The 17,193-nt window shown below is 37.3% G+C and overlaps 1 protein-coding gene across 1 annotated transcript in view; it reads left to right on the top strand.

The window, feature by feature from the left end:
- The window catches only part of TOP2A (DNA topoisomerase II alpha), a 28,924-nt gene extending 12,669 nt beyond the window's left edge, over positions 1-16,255 (top strand). The window contains exons 20-35 of the mRNA XM_077853137.1: positions 1,521-1,669; positions 3,616-3,847; positions 4,035-4,169; positions 4,292-4,492; positions 4,662-4,857; positions 6,395-6,486; positions 6,590-6,754; positions 6,858-6,941; positions 8,122-8,304; positions 8,823-8,913; positions 12,662-12,814; positions 13,022-13,145; positions 13,278-13,321; positions 13,720-13,857; positions 14,489-14,688; positions 15,185-16,255. Coding sequence (XP_077709263.1) covers positions 1,521-1,669; positions 3,616-3,847; positions 4,035-4,169; positions 4,292-4,492; positions 4,662-4,857; positions 6,395-6,486; positions 6,590-6,754; positions 6,858-6,941; positions 8,122-8,304; positions 8,823-8,913; positions 12,662-12,814; positions 13,022-13,145; positions 13,278-13,321; positions 13,720-13,857; positions 14,489-14,688; positions 15,185-15,313 — 2,316 coding nt within the window. The 3' untranslated portion in view covers positions 15,314-16,255. The remainder of the gene's footprint in view (positions 1-1,520; positions 1,670-3,615; positions 3,848-4,034; positions 4,170-4,291; positions 4,493-4,661; positions 4,858-6,394; positions 6,487-6,589; positions 6,755-6,857; positions 6,942-8,121; positions 8,305-8,822; positions 8,914-12,661; positions 12,815-13,021; positions 13,146-13,277; positions 13,322-13,719; positions 13,858-14,488; positions 14,689-15,184) is intronic.
- The last annotated feature ends 938 nt before the right edge of the window (positions 16,256-17,193 follow it).

Below are 17,193 nucleotides of genomic sequence, written 5' to 3'. Positions count from 1 at the left end.
TTATAGCGGTAATACCTGCAAAATCATTTTCCAAACACTTAGAGTACTTGATGAGATGAACACTTGTTTATCCATAATAGAAGATGCCTCCAAGGTTGAATAGGACTTGATAGAAATTATTGGAAAGCAAGAGCCCTGAATTTGGTGAAATCTGTCAAACTGTAAATGTGCTTATCCTTTGACCTAACAAATCAATTTCTAAAAATAATCTTGGGCAGCCCGGTGGCTCAGCGGTTTAGGGCTGCCTTCAGCCCAGGGCATGATTTTGGAGACCCTGTGCACTTGGCAGCCATAACGTGGGCTGAGAAAGGCCAGAGCTAGGCTTGCGGGAGTAGGGGCCAGCTCAGTCTCGCCAAACAAAACCTTAACAGGAGGGGCACCTGGGGGTTGAGCGTCTGCCTTCGGCTCAGGACATGATGCTGGAGTCCCCGGATCGAGTCCCACGTCAGGCTCCCTGCGTGGAGCCTGCTTCTCCCTCTGCCTGTTGCGCTCTCTCTCTCTCTCTTTCTCTGTGTGTTTCTCATGAATAAATAAATAAAATCTTTTAAAAAATAATAATAATAACGTTCTGGTAAGGGGACTCAAATCTACAAGTATCTATGTTCAAAGATATTTAGTGATGTTTAATATACCTTTGTGAGGCTAAAATTTAGACATTGAAAATGTCCATCAATTGGAAAATTGTTGTAGATTGTGACACTTCCATGCCTGGAATCCATTATATAACCGAAGTAAATCTGTGTGTACTAACATTGAGAATATCCACAGTCCATTGTTAGTGAGGAGAAAGAGAGCCAGAACAATACTTAAAGCAAAATACCTAGAAGGGTATGCTCCAGGTTGTTAACTTTGGTTATCCCTGTCAATTGAAAAAGACAACTTTCTAATTTTTATATTTCTGAATTGCTTAACTTTATACAAATATATTCCCTTTATCTTTTGTGATTATAGTTTTTTGCATTCATTATATTTTAAAGAACTAAGTTGCCTATAGGTTTCTAGAACTTTAAACGTAATGATTATGTTGCTTGTTGCTTTCAGTTAAAATATTGTTAGCATTTGGTAAATGTTCACATATTTGTCAAATGCTTACCCTGCAGCAAGGGTAGGGTAAAAAAAATCAAATATTTTCCTTACTTCAGGGTATAATCACAATTTAAATAGAAGGCCAACACACACACACACACACACAACTATAGATTAAAGTGATGCATGCTAGCATAGAAAAAGAGCAAAGTGTTGTAACACAAACAAGGATATACTTCATTCTGCTAAAGGTGAAGAGAAGACCTATGCCCCCAAGGTTGAATAGGACTTGATAGAAACTATTAGAAGGCAAGAGCCCTGACCTTGGAGCCAGAAGTCTTGGGTTTATATACATCTGCCATGTATTTATCTGGGAAGAGTCAATAAACATCTACACCTCATAAAACCCTACAGGATTATAGTGAGGCTTAGTCATAATGGATATGTATTAAAAGCCTCCAGATCTGATTAACGAATCTCTTTTCCACCTCTAGATGTCACTAATGATGACCATTATAAATTTGGCTCAGAATTTTGTGGGTAGCAATAATCTGAACCTCTTGCAGCCCATTGGTCAGTTTGGTACTAGGCTGCACGGTGGCAAGGATTCTGCTAGTCCTCGATACATCTTCACAATGCTCAGGTGGGTATGCTTTCAATTTCTAGTGAATTGCCATTTCTAATTTTCAAATGAATTTAGTTGACCAAAAATAAAAATTCAATTAATCAGAAAATGTAATTTTGATACACTTAGAATATTCTTTTTTTTTTTTTAACTAGCTCATTTAAGTTTAATTATGCTACTCTTTACAATAAACAAATTCAGGACGCCTGGGTGGCTTAGTGGTTGAGAACCTGCCTTTGGCGAAGGGTGTGATCCCAGCATTCTGGGATTGAGTCCCGCATTGGGCTCCTCACAGGGAATCTGCTTCTGTGTCTGCCTATGTCTCTGCCTCTACTCATGAATAAATAAATAAAATTCTTTAAAAAGAACAATAAACAATCTAAATTCTAATTCAGTTTGATAGCCATGCCTTTGAATTTCTTAGAAATATTGTTTCCTTACCAACCTAATGTTTTTACTTCCATTTCTTATATTTTCTTTTCTTTCATTGTATAGAGCAGTGGTTCTCAACCAGGGTAGATTTTGCACTACCACCCCATCTCCCAGGAAACATAATGTAATGTCTGGAGACATTTTTGATAGTCATGACTAGGGGAGCTGTGCTACATCTAGTGGGCAGCAGCCAGAGATACTGCTAAATACACTATAGTGCATAGGATAGCCCCCCATAACAAGGAATTATCTGATCCAAAGTGTCAAAGCTGCCCAGGTTGAGAAACCCTGCTGTAGACTTGGGATCAGAGTAAAGAAGAGCTTAATTTTTCCTAAATATCATAGTTGAAATTTTACTTCCTTTATAAGTACGGAAAGTACATTATGAATAGTTTTCCGCTGTCATCCTATTCAATCGCTCAGCAGCATTGGATAATCACTTTATCCTCCTAGAAATTCTTTATTTGGCCTCTAAGACATCAAACTGTTGGCTTTCTTCCTTATTTGTCTTCTTTGCTGGGTCTTTCTCATCTTTCCAACCTAGAAGTACTGGCCTGCCCTGAAATTCCTTCATTAGCTCTCTTTCCACTAGCTACACTCACTTCCCATCCATGGATGATAATCCATCCATCTAGTCTCAATAGTTCCAACTCTGAATCTCTTACAGCTGTCTCTCAATATTTACCACTCAGATGTCTAATAAGTATCTCAAACCTAAGTCTGAAACAAAATTCTTAGTCTTCCTGTCTCAGTAAATGGGATGCCATCATCCTAATCCTCAGACTAAAAACCATGAAGTCACCTTTTTTCACAATGGTATCCAATCCATCACCAAATCCTACGGGCTTTGCATTAGACAAATATTAAGGCATCCCATTTATCTAAAGTAATATAGTCTACCATTCTTTCTTATGGCAGCCAACTAATTTCTTTTTTTTTTTAAGTAGATCACTCTGGTTCAGAACCTTCTAACTGCTTCATTTAGAGTAAAATCTAAAGGACTTTACATGATCTATGTGTCCACTCCCCATATCTTTTGACTCCCATCTCATAATCTCCCTTCCAAACACAACTGGCCTCTGCCTATAATCAAACATGCCAAGCACACTCTTCAGGGCTTTTTACTTATTGATCCCTCTGCTTACAATAATCTTCAAATAAGCATATGATGGCTCATTCTCTCAATTTATTCTTTAGTATTATCCTTTCAGAAAGTGTTACCATTCCTCGGAACCTTCAATCACTCAGTCACTTTTACCTACTTTTTCCTTCTTAGCATTTACCCTACCACCTGACAAAATGCATGTCCATTGCCTTTCTCCCTGTAGTAGAATGTGATACTTTCTAGATACTTTATATTTGTGGTGTCTGGCACATACGAAGTGCTCAATAAATACTGTTAAATGATTATTCATCAGCAAATAAAGCCAAAGTAATTTTCATGCATAGATATGAGATAAACATATATCCTTCTTACAAGTTAAATATCAAAGCCAATATTTTTGTAAAATAATATTCTTTGTTTTCTTTAGCCCTTTGGCTCGGTTATTGTTTCCACCAAAAGATGATCAGACTTTAAAGTTTTTATATGATGACAATCAACGTGTTGAACCTGAATGGTACATTCCCATTATACCCATGGTGCTGATAAATGGTGCTGAAGGAATTGGTACTGGGTGGTCCTGCAAAATCCCCAACTTTGATATTCGTGAAGTTGTAAATAATATCAGGCGTTTGATGGATGGAGAAGAACCTTTGCCAATGGTAACTATTCTGTGTGTATCAGGATCCTTCATTTCCTTTTGGTCTCAATTCAGTAGATTATATGGTTAAAGAGGACACATATAAAATTTGTTTTGCCCTTTCATGTTCATTAGATTTAATGCTATTGGGATTTCTGTTTTTAGTGTCACATTTAGAAAACCTATTTTTCTTTAAAATACCAATTTAGCTTCCAAGTTACAAGAACTTCAGGGGTACTATTGAAGAGCTGGCTCCAAATCAGTATGTGATTAGTGGTGAAGTGGCTATACTTAATTCCACAACCATTGAAATCTCAGAGCTTCCTGTCAGAACATGGACCCAGGTAAGTAATTGTGGATTTCCTCTTTGATTTTTGTGATCGGAGAAACACTTTGCACTACTGCTTGTTGAATACTCCTAAGCCTGTATTTAAGACACTTACAAGGGGATTATGCCTTTCTTTAGACCTATAAAGAACAGGTTCTAGAACCCATGTTGAATGGCACTGAGAAGACACCACCTCTCATAACAGATTATAGGGAGTACCATACAGACACCACTGTGAAGTTTGTTGTGAAGATGACTGAAGAGAAACTGGCAGAGGCAGAGAGAGTGGGGCTACACAAAGTCTTCAAACTCCAAACTAGTCTCACATGCAACTCCATGGTATGTTTTAGAGGTACCCATGTTTGATTTATATTAAAGTTTAATATCAATTTTAAAAGAATATCCTAGAATACTTTTATATTTTTGAAGAATAAAGTCATTTTCCTAAAACCATTAAAGTTTAGCCAATTTACCTCTTCTTGGCTCTAATCCTATGTTTATTTTCTAGGTGCTTTTTGACCATGTAGGTTGTTTAAAGAAATATGACACAGTGTTGGATATTCTAAGAGACTTCTTTGAACTAAGGCTTAAATATTATGGATTAAGAAAAGAATGGCTTCTAGGAATGCTTGGCGCTGAATCTGCTAAACTGAACAATCAGGCTCGCTTTATCTTAGAGAAAATAGATGGCAAAATAATTATTGGTATGTTTTCAGATTAATAACTATCTGAAAAAAAATAATAACTATCTGCACTAAAACTACAATAATGCCTAACTTTAAACATTTGGAAGGAGAGCAAAATCCTTTAGTTCAGCTGGTTACTTCTACAAGAATTTCTTTCAAATACCTAGGCATTTATAGCTTGAAAAAGATAGCTTTTCTTAGATTGAATATCTTGAGAAATCAAGATTTGGTTGACATTTAGACAGAGAATAGACAGAAAGATACCTATGTAAAGTGATCAAGAGAAGAAATGTTAAGTCTGAGAGAGGAGGGGCAGCCCCGGTGGCCCAGCAGTTTAGCTTCTGCCTTTGGCCCAGGGCATGATCCTGGAGACCCTGGGATCGAGTCCCACGTCAGGCTCCCTACATGGAGCCTGCTTCTCCCTCTGCCTGTGTCTCTGCCTCTCTTCCTCTCTCTCTCTCTCTCTCTCTCTCTCTCTCTGTGTGCCTCTCATGAATAAATAAATAAATAAAATAAAATCTTTAAAAAGAAAGTCTGAGAGAGGAGAAAAAGGCTGGAACAAAGATTACAAATGGCTTATATTACAAGTAAATTGCATACTGAAGACTAAAAGAGCTATTTCCCAGGAAATCTTCTTTTAAAAAGATATTCTAGAAGCAACTAAGGGTTTAAGTGAGCAGGAAGAAAACAATTTTTATAAAAGCTGGAGTGTTAGTAAGGTTAGAAAAAATAGCCGCACCCTGGCCAGGACTAACTGGGAAAGCTAGGCAACTAACTTGTAGATTATAGTAGCAAGTCCCCAAAACATGGCAACATGAGTCCCTGGTGATCACAGAATAATTTTCTATTTTTAAAACTAATAACACTAGCATGTCCGGCCCCTGATTTCATAGAACTATTGTTTAAGACAAGGCTAAAATGAGTGATGTTGGACATGATTCAAAGAAAACAAAAGTAAAGATTGTATCTTGTTGACCGGAATTTAGGAAATAAGGGACTATCCAGTCTTCCTGAGTATAAAAGTGTAGAGAGTCTAAACATGTAATCTATATCAAGTTAATTGGTAAACGATAGTGCTCAGAAATTCATTCTGAAATACCTTATAGCTAGTAACTCAGTATCTCTCAAAGTGTAATAAATTGACTGCAGTCATTATTAGAAGAAAGGCACTCTAGAAAACAGGAATGGATGCAGCATGCAGAAATCAGTGATTGGGTTGGTGGCACTAAAATCTTGTCCAATCAAATATTAAAAATCTTAAAAGAGAATATAATTGAGGTAGATACTTATCAGAAATAAGGTTTTTATTGTCTTCTGTTCTTTTAGTGTTAACAATCAGGTCAACAATCTCATATGTGATTTGACTGTCCCCCTTGTGGTAATTTACATTTGTCGGTTTAGGAAAAAGACCTCTCTATACCACGATGTATAAATTGATGCAAAACAAAGACAGCTTAATTGTTAGTTTTAATCTTTTTGAATTAATATGGTAAAACCATATTCCTATCCTAAAATATTGCTCAAAACAATTACTTGTTTACATTTTTTTTAATAGAAAATAAGCCTAAGAAAGAATTAATTAAAGTTCTGATTCAGAGGGGATATGATTCGGATCCTGTGAAGGCTTGGAAAGAAGCTCAGCAAAAGGTAATTTCTCAATTAGCATTTTCTATGTTATTAAAAACTACGTATAATCTAATGTCTCTGTTTCACATTTCCTGTTAAAGCTACATTTTAATTCTTCCTCTAGGTACCAGATGAAGAAGAGAATGAAGAGAGTGACAATGAAAATGAAGCTGAAAAGAGTGACTCTGTAAGAGATTCTGGACCAACCTTCAACTACCTTCTTGATATGCCTCTTTGGTATCTCACCAAGGAGAAGAAGGATGAACTGTGCAAGCTGAGAAATGAAAAAGTGAGTTGTTAATGGAGGGTACATGTTATTCATTTCTAATGGTTAAAGTAAAAACTGTGTGCTTCATGAAATTAATTCTTAATTTTCTGACTGTCTTATGAAGGAGCAAGAACTAGAAACATTAAAGAGAAAGAGTCCAACAGATTTGTGGAAAGAAGACTTGGCTACTTTTGTTGAAGAGCTAGAGGTGTGTAGTTCATAATGCCCATATTAGAGTTTTTTGTTTTTGTTTTTTTAATTTATTTATGATAGTCACACAGAGAGAGAGAGAGGCAGAGACACAGGCAGAGGGAGAAGCAGGCTCCATGCACCAGGGGCCCAACGTGGGATTCGATCCCGGGTCTCCAGGATCGCGCCCTGGGCCAAAGGCAGGCGCCAAACCTCTGCGCCACCCAGGGATCCCCTCATGTTAGAGTTTTAATGAAATAGAACATTCTAGCAATATACCTCTTTGTCAAGAAATTTCATAATTGGCAAGACAAAGAATATAAGAGGCATAAGAAAACATTCCAAGATAACACATTAAAAAAAAAAAAAAACGATCGTTAGAATAAAGTAAATGATGCCCGGAAACATGCTACCTAGAAGTTTTTGGACAAAGAAGAAAAGGTAGGAGTTGATTTCTGACTGACTGTGACTGAGAACATAAAGATAATTTAAATATGGAAAAAAACCAATCCAATCTCCCAAGTCAACAGAAAAGGACAAAGATGTTTACCTTCTGGGCTAGCTAATCAGTAGATTCAGAAGATACTTTGTTATCTAAATCTCCCTAATTTGCTTTGTTTTCCTATACTATTTTAAGATAAGAAAAAGCATTTCATAAATTAAGCTAGAACACTTAACATACAGTTTTATATTGTCATACTTCCGTATGGATATACAAGTGGAATCCCATCCTTTCACTTCTTATTTGAGTTTACAAATATGTTTATATGTATCTATGTATTTTGTCCCTAACACAGTGTCCCTTTTTTATCTTCAGAAGGCTTAAATGGTAGAATCAAGAGTAGAACCCAGTCTTTTGTCTCAACACTTGTCAAATGGGCCTTAATGATATCTATCTCACCACTATTATTGGTGGTATTACTTAGTTGTGGCACAGCTTATCACAAATTTACTTTTAAGTCGAGGGATGCCTAGCCGGCTCAATTGGAAGAGCATGTGACTCTTGATCTCAGGGTCATGAGTTCAAGCCCCACATTGGGTATAGAGATAGCACACATAAATTTTTAAAAATTTATCTTAAGATGTAACAAATTGAAATCAGTTTAACTGTTGCCTTTTATTCTGTTTCTATAAAGTAGCCTGATCTTTGTAGTGTCTTTGTTGACTTATAAACTTGCTTTCTTTTATCTCTTTTGTAGGCTGTTGAAACAAAGGAAAAACAAGAAGAACAAATAGGACTTCCAGGGAAAGGAGGGAAAGGAAAGGGGAAAAAAACACAAATGGCTGAAGTTTTGCCTTCTCCTTGCGGAAAAAGAGTCATCCCCCGAGTGACCATAGAGATGAAAGCAGAGGCAGAAAAGAAAAATAAAAAGAAAATTAAGGTAGGGTGCCTGGGTGGCTGTCAGTTAAGCTTTGCCTTTGACTCAGGTCATGATCCCGAGGTCCTGGGGTAGAATCTCACATCAGGCTCCCTGCTCAGTGGGGAGTCGGCTTCTCCCTGTCCCTCCCCCCACTTGTGTTCTCTCTCTCTCTCTCTTTCTCTCTCTCTCTGTCTCTCTCAAATAAAACCTTTTTCAAAAAAAATAAAACTAAGGTACTACTCTTGAAAAGTTATAGATAAAACTTTTTTCAGTTTAAAACTGAACAAATGATATAAAATTTCTAATCCCATAGTTTGCAATTAATCCTATATTTAATCATAACTTTGCTTTCCTGTGAGCCTCATTTTTTGGACGGTTAAGTATCTTGGAAAAGTTATATCCGTACCTTTATTCAGAGCTCTTAACCAAAACTTAAAGAAAAAATCACTCTTTGACCAGATATATATTTGTATATTTGACCTTACATTTTTCCGAATAAGTCGGCAGAGCTTGACCATCTTTGTCTTGCTCTCTTTTAGAATGAAAACACTGAAGGGAGCCCTCAAGAAGAGAGTATCGAAATAGAAGGTCTGAAACAAAGGTTGGAGAAGAAACAGAAAAGAGAACCAGGTATTAAAATATTTTAGTAAAATGGTATAGAGTTGAGATTAAATTGTGTCTGATACCTAGTACATTCCGCATGGATGTTTAGAAAGCCCTTACTGAGTAATATGAGGGAGGGCTATGTCTGGAGTTTACTTGAATCTCCCTAATACTGTCCTTGGATATGATTTATTTTAGAAAGGAATTTTAAATAGTTTGTTAATTCAGCAACTTGAATTCCTTAGTTGAGATCTAAAGAAAATACTCTCAGTTTATTAAATTCCACTTTCTAGCCAATTATAAGGCTGTAATATATATTAATATATAAAACTACTTGAGAACAATGAGCACATCTTAGCCATGTTTATATTATCCCTCTAGTTGAACACCACGCCTGGGATGTAAGTAGCACTCAGTAAATTAAATAGAATTAAGAATTCTACTAACATTTGATTATACCTTTACTGAATATCTACCTTTTTTTAACTTCTAAAGATATTCACATATTAAAATTCATCAATTTAAAGTGTACCATTCAATCATTTTAGTATACTCAACAGTTTTAAAAGTTTTTTGCACCAAAAAGAAACACTCTACCCGTTAATGGTCACTTCCCATTTCCTACCAATTTCCCCTATCGTAGGCAACCATTAATCTACTTTCTGTTTCTAGATTTACTTATTCTGGACATTTCCTATAAATAAAATCCTACGACATCTGGTCTTTTGTCCCCAGCATTTTTCACTTAGCATGTTTTTGGTGGTCATCTATGTAGTAACATGTATCAATACTTCATTCTTTTTTATTGCCAAATAGTGTGTTTCATAGTATGGATATAACACATTTTATTTATTTATCCATCAGTTGATTAGTGTTTGGCTTATATCCACTTTTTAGCTGTTATGAACACTGCTATGAGTACTTGTATATAAGTTTTTATGTGGACTTAAGGTTTTTATTTCTTTTGGGTAGATCCTGGGAGTGGAATTTTACTGGGTCATATTTTTCTATGTTTAACCTTTGGAGGAACTGCCATACTGTTCTTCAGAGCAGCTGCCCCATTTTACATTCCCTCCAGCAGCGTAGGAGGGCTCCAATTCTCCACATCTTCACCAACACAGTTAATTCCTTGTCACTCTTTTTTGTTCTAGCCATCCTAGTGGATATGAAGTGGTATCTCATGGTTTGGGTTTGCATTTCCCTATTGGCTAATTATTTTGAGTATCTTATGTGCCTAAAGGTCATTTATATTTCTTTGGAAAAATGTCTATTCAGACCCTTTGCCCATTTTTCTAAGTAGGTTATTTATCTTTTGTTGTTGTTGAGTTAGTTGTAAGATATCTTTATGTATTCTAACTTTTTTTTTTTAAGATTTTTGTTTTATTTAGAGTGAGCACGGGTGCATGAGTCCAGGAGGGGCAGGGGAAAAAGAGACGGAATCTGAAAGACTACCCTGAGCACAGAGCCCCACATGGGGCTTGATCTCAGGTCCCTGAGATCATGACCTGAGCCAGAATCAAGAGTCAGAGGCTTGGGGGCACCTGGGTGGCTCAGTGGTTGAGCGTCTACCTTTGGCTCAGGTCATGATCCCAGGGTCCTGGAATAGAGCCCCACATAGGGCTCCCTGCTCTCACCCCCCGTTGCCCTTCCCCCTCAGCTCATTCTCTTTCTCACATTCTCTCTCAAATAAAGTGTTTTTTAAAAAATAAAAATAGGGCAGCCCGGGTGGCTCAGCGGTTTAGTGCCTGCCTTCAGCCCAGGGGTGACCCTGGAGACCCCGGTTCGAGTCCCACGTGGGGCTTCCTGCATGGAGCCTGCTTCTCCCTCTGCCTGTGCCTCTGCCTCTCTCTCTGTCTTCTCTCTGTGTATTCTCATGAATAAATAAATAAATAATTAATAATAAATAATAAATAAATAAACAAATAAAAATTGTCTTCACCCTTGTCAAAAATTAATTGGCCATAAATATTAAGGTTTATTTATGGATTCTCAACTCTATTCCATTGATTAATCTATAAGTCTAATTTTGAGTATCTACTTTTTTTTAATAGATAATGTGTACTCAGCTCTGTGGGGAATACAAGATGAATAAAACATATGGAAACATCTTATTATTAAACTAAAGAAATAATAAAAGTATGCCATACTGCATACTGCACAAAATTATATATTGACTATCTAATGCATGCAGCACACTTTTAACTTTAAACCTAGCTAGCGATCTTTTAGCATATAAAACCAAAGAATCAGTTGAGTATTTTGAGCACTCATGTTCCCGTGAGTTTTATTACTCTTAAATAATATGAGGACACAAGAAGTGGGAGAGCATGGCATTTACCTTCAAGAGGTTTATTAAGAACAAGAGTTAAAGCAGTATATACTAGCCATTGTAGGAACTGAAAGGCGAGATCAGTGTGGGTGCATGTACATTGTAGAGGCTTTATGGGAGAGGTAAAACTTAGGTTAAAGTCTTGAAGAGTAGATAAGATTTAGGTATTCTAGATTGGGTAAAGAAAAATGGGCACATAATACACATGGGACAATGAAAAGTCCCCCTTAACAGAGTGAAAGGGAACTTTATATTGGGAAATAGTAAAAAATAGTTTAACCAGATTACAGACAGTTAAAAAAACCATTGTTGGAGGATGCTGGATAAGATTACATTAAACTAGGATATATGAAGTAGACAGGTATATTGATAAGAATATGAAGGAGGAAAAAAAAAAAGAATATGAAGGAGGCTGCTCTTGTAATCTTTGGGTCCGGACTAGTGAGTCAGCCATTAAACACGCCTCAAGGTATAGTCCTAGCCATTGTTTTCTCTTTGAATTCTCTTCCTTGCCTTGACTTCCAACAACCTTCTGCTGATCTCTTTACATCTATTCTTGCCCCCTTCCAATCTCTACCTTGCAGCTTGGGAGAATTTTTTTTAATGCAAATCTAGTCATAATGGTTCCCTGTTTAAACAAAATCCTTAGAAAAAAAAAAATAAATAAATAAACAAAATCCTTAGGGCTCCTGGTTGGCTCAGTGGGTAGAGCATAGAACTCTTGACCTTGTCAAGGTCATGGGTTCAAGCCACAAGTTAAGTATAGAGCTTACTTAAATCAGTAAAAATTTTAAAGTAAAACAAAATCCTTAACAAGACGAGCCACTGTCTCCCAACTTCTGCTTTCTAGCCATATGGATTTCTTTTCTTTTCTTTTCTTTTTTTAAGATTTTATTTATTTATTCATGAGAGACAGAGAGAGAGAGAGAAAAGATACAGGCAGAGGGAGAAGCAGGCTCCATGTAGGGAGCCTGATGTGGGACGTGATCCCAGGACTCCAAGGATCATGCCCTGGGCTGAAGGCAGGCGCTAAACCACTGAGGGCCTTTCAGTTTCCTAAATGTACCATTTTCCCCCCCCAGGGCCTTTGTATATGCTATTTTCTGTGCTAGAATGTTTCATCACCCACCTGCCTTCAACTAGTTAACTCTAATTTAAACTTCAGATCTCAGCTCAAGCATTTCTTGGAGCAGCCTCATATTAAAACACATATACTTCGACACGTTGTATTTCTTTTTTTTTTTTTTTGACACATTGTATTTCTTTACGGGATTAGATGACCAAACTCTAAGCTCCAGGAAGAGGGACTATGTCCATCTCTGTTCACCGTTGTATTCTCAATACCAGCACAGAGCTCAATAAATATTTGAAAGATGGATGAATTATAGATGGAGAAAAGTGAGTCGAAGAACATGTAAAGGGTGTTAATTCCTATCTCCCTTCTAGGTACCAAGACAAAGAAGCAAACTACATTGCCGTTTAAACCCATCAAAAAAGGAAAGAAGAGAAACCCCTGGTCTGATTCAGAATCAGATATGAGCAGTAATGAAAGTAACTTTGATGTCCCTCCACGAGAGGTAGAGCCACGGAGAGCAGCAAGTAAGGAAAAGTGAACAACATGCTAGATGTGCTGAAAGATCTGAATGGCCAGGAATTGTTATAGAGCAGTGATTATTAAGTTTTTGAAAAACGAAAGCATCTTTTAGAAGATGAAAGCTTAAATCTTCATGAAATGTTCTATCAATCTGTAGATTAAATACTTCTGTAAACCCTCATTTATTCTTTGTCTATGTATGTTTTTTATAGCAAAAACCAAATTCACAGTGGATTTGGATTTAGACGACAGTTTCTCAGATTTTGAAGAAAGAATTCAAGATGAGGATTCTGTTCCATCAGATGTCAGCCCACATAAGACCAAAGCTTCCCCAAAGTATGTTCTCTAATATGAATTTTATCATGATTGTTGTCAGTAGCCAATGATCTATTCTTTGTTGCTTGACACAGTTAGAATTGGTTGTCAGAATGTTGGTTTTTATTTTGTTTTGTTTTTTTTTAATTCTAGACGTACTGCCAAAGAACTGAAGCCACAGAAAAGTGCCCCCCCAGGTATGTATTTAAGTAAAAATAGTGAGATGTCTTGCTTTACTGGGGCACTCAGATCCAGCTGGGTTCTAACCAGACTGCATTATTTAAGTCCGGCCTTGGAAAATAAATGTGGGTTCTTAGTAGCATTACATTGATGTTCATTAGGATTAGTTTTGCTCAGAAAGAGGTTCTACACTTGATATACTGAACGTAAGCATGTGCTTGCCATTTACTGTGCTAGACGCTAAAGGTACAAAAAACACCTGCCCATGAAGAATCCAGAAATTAGATAAAAGTTTATAAGCGTGTGTTTTAAATATTCAAGAAAAGTCTCAGACTTGGTTTTTAAATGGGGATTCAGAGCAGGAAACAGATTTTGTTGTGTTGCTTATGTGTACTATTTTCCTTTCCATTTGAAGTAATGGACCTTGATGCTGATGATGCCAAGGACAGTGTACCACTTTCTCCAGGTTCTACTGCTGATTTCTTGGCTGAAACTGAAATTGTAAACCCCCTTCCTAAAAAGAAGGTGGCCGTGAAGAAGATAGCACCAAAAAGTGAGCTTCAGTCTTTCAGATGGGTTAATATTGGGATTAAGTAACTGGCTGCCACAAGTCAATTTCAATTTTTTATACCCAAAAGTTACTCGTAATGAAATTAAACCTTTTCCAAATGGAAGCAACTATTTAGATCTTCATAATCAAAACTGGTGATCAAAAGGTTTAAAATCAGCATGTTTCTCAAAATGCCAGGCATTATCTAGCTCATTTATATGATAGGGACAGAGTTTATAAATAGTATAAAAGTTTACTGTAATACATAAACCTATAAAAAAAATAGATGCTGGGCAACCCCAGTGGTGTAGTGGTTTAGCACCACCTGCAGCCTGGGGTGTGATCCTGGAGATCCGGGATCGAGTCCCATGTCGGGCTCCCTGCATGGAGCCTGTTTCTCACTGCCTTTGTCTCAGTCTCTCTCTGAATGAATTAAAAAAAAAAAAAAGAGTGCTTTCTTATTTAAAAAAAAAAAAAAAGATGCTTAAAAATACTTTGGTTCTGTAATGTATTTTCAGCTCTGTGAGATTTTTTTCTTATGTTAAATATAAGTAATCAACAGCTTGCTAAAGAAAGTTCACAGAACAGTTTATCTAAGAGTGGGCACATGATGAATGCCTGTGTTGATTTGCAGGTCAGTCTTCCACCTCCACTACAGGTGCAAAAAAAAGGGCTGCACCAAAAGGAACCAAAAAGGATCCAGGCTTAAATTCTGATGTCTCTCAAAAGCCTGATCCCCCAAAAACCAAAAATCACCGCAAAAGGAAGCCATCCACTTCTGATGATTCCGACTCTAATTTTGAGAAGATGATTTCTAAAGCAGCCACAAACAAGGTGAGTATTTATCCTAGTCAGTCCATTTGTTCTAGGTGTTTTAAAAACCAAGATTGCTTTTAGTAATCTGACACTTTTTTTAATCTGACACATTTTTAAGGAAATAAATGTGGGGTGCCTGGGTGGCTCAGTTGGTTAAGCATCTACCTTCAGCCAGGTCCTGATCTCAGGATTCTGGGATTGAGCCCCATGTCAGGCTCCCTGCTCAGTGGGGAGCCTTCTTCTCCCTCTACCTCTGCCTTCCGCACCCCTGCCCTCACCACTTGTACTCTCTCTCTCTCTCTCTCTCTCTCAAATAAATAAATGTTTTTTAAAAAATGTAAATCTCATAATCCATTTAGCTTTTACTAGTTATGACAAAGTTACATTTAAAAATATGCCACTTAGTCAATGAGAGTTGCCTTACTTAGTTCTGTTTCTAACTAATTAGAAGAAAGGAAACTCCTTGAATTGTAGTCCGTTGATGTATTTTAATTATTTGGACTTCCTCTTATAGAAATCCAAGGGGGAGAGTGAAGACTTCCATCTGGACCTAGACTCAGGTGTGGCTCCTCGGGCCAAATCTGGACGTGCAAGGAAACCTATAAAGTACCTTGAAGAATCAGATGAAGATGATCTGTTCTAAAATGTGATTATTTTAAGTAACGGTCTTATCGAGCCCAAGACAGGTTTTAGAATTACCTGAATCCTTTAATTTCCTCCCCTCTGAATTTTTTTGGGGGGAGATAGTTTTAATTCAGAACCATCAAAGTGAAGTGTGTAGAGTACAAGTATCTATTACCCTTTTATAATACTGTCCGAATAATGGCCACCTCCTGGGCATTGTTTTCTTCTCTGCTTTGTCTTTGTTTGGAGTGTCTCTTGTCTTTAGAATCTGATTTTAAGTTCTTCTGGACTTTGAAGATGGTTGTATGTTCGCTTCGTCATAATATAGCTTATTGACTACTCATTAAGCTAAAATTGTAAAAGTGTCTAGTCTACCTCTTTTCCTACTTTCAGTAAATATGAGATACCACATGATTAATTCTGTTTTACCTTAGTTTTATAGGTAATTTTCCATCAGATAGAATTTTATAGTTCTAGTACAAATACTCCCCACTCAGCCTTTCGTGTGCGGAATTTCTGCTCAAGCATTGAGAAATTTATCCATTTGAATGTTAGCAGAGGCTGAAGAGAAACAGCCTGGCTATGTTTGTATAGCCTCAACACAGTCAATAGGGTGAAGAAAATTAGGCCATAAGTTATGTGACTATCTCAATTCTTGACTTGTCACCTCGAGCTGTCTCCCAAGTTTGAATCTCCCAAACAACAAATATCTAGGGAGCACTGGATTGCAGAAAAGTGGGGGGACGGAGAGATCTTATACCAATGCCATCAATACTCAGCAGTGAGTGGTTATATCCATTTTGGAGAATCTCCATAATTTGCAACTTAGAAGTTTTTTTAAGGCATTTCTGTGTGTGACTTGATTGGTGTTATCAATGTTTTTGTAAATATTTACTATGTTTTTCTATTTCACTTAATTCTAACAGTATTTTACTTTAATAAAATGTTCTAAACATTGCAATCCATTGGTTGCCTTTTTTTCCCTTGCATTATACCTTTTTCTTTACTCTAAAATATACCCCTCTTCACTTCCCCTACCGAGAACTATTGCTGGTGTACCTACCTAACAGCTCCTGGCCATAGTACTAGGTCTAAGAGATAGGCATCCTGACCTAATCAAGGCCAATCAGATATTTCCCTAGGTTTCTATACATGGGTACAAAGCTCTTCATCTCCTTCATACTCTGAAGGCCTTGGCCCTCCATGTGCAAGTAGTTTCAAATATGCATGGTTGGTTTTTTGGGGTTTTTTTAAAGATTTTTATTTATTCATGAGAGATGGAGAGAGGCAGAGGAAGAAGCAGGCTCTCTGCAGGAGCCTGATGTGGGATTGAATCCCCAGCCCCAGGATCACGCCCTGAGCCAAAGGCAGACACTCAAACCGCTGAGCCACCCAGGCATCCCATTTTTTTGGGGGGGGGGGGTGGAGTTTTTTAATCGCTTTAACAACTATTTTGATAATCAGGAGATAATTCTTGATGATCTCAGTAAATTACATTACAGCAACTAGCTAATCATTTAGAAGATAAAGAAATGATAAATCCAATCCCTTCCTCACATCTTATACCAAAGTTAAGTTCAAACAGACAATATTTAAATGTCAAAAACAAAACCATTTAAAAATGTACCAGAAGAGGATGCCCGGGTGGCTCAGCAGTTGAGCACCTGCCTTTGGCCCAGGGCATGATCCTGGAGTCGCGGGATCAAGTCTCACATCAGGCTCCCTGCATGGAGCCTGCTTCTCCCTCTGCCTATATCTCTGCCTCTCTCTCTCTGGGTGTCTCATGAATAAATAAATAATTTTTTAAACGTGCCAGAAGAGGGGATCCCTGGGTGGCACAGCAGTTTAGCGCCTGCCTTTGGCCCAGGGTGCGATCCTGGAGACCCGGGATCGAATCTC

Source organism: Canis aureus, chromosome 16, assembly GCF_053574225.1.
Source record: "Canis aureus isolate CA01 chromosome 16, VMU_Caureus_v.1.0, whole genome shotgun sequence".
Lineage (NCBI taxonomy): Eukaryota > Metazoa > Chordata > Mammalia > Carnivora > Canidae > Canis > Canis aureus.
The sequence above is the reverse complement of the archived record's forward strand: the minus strand, read 5'-3'. Positions and strand labels throughout refer to the sequence as shown.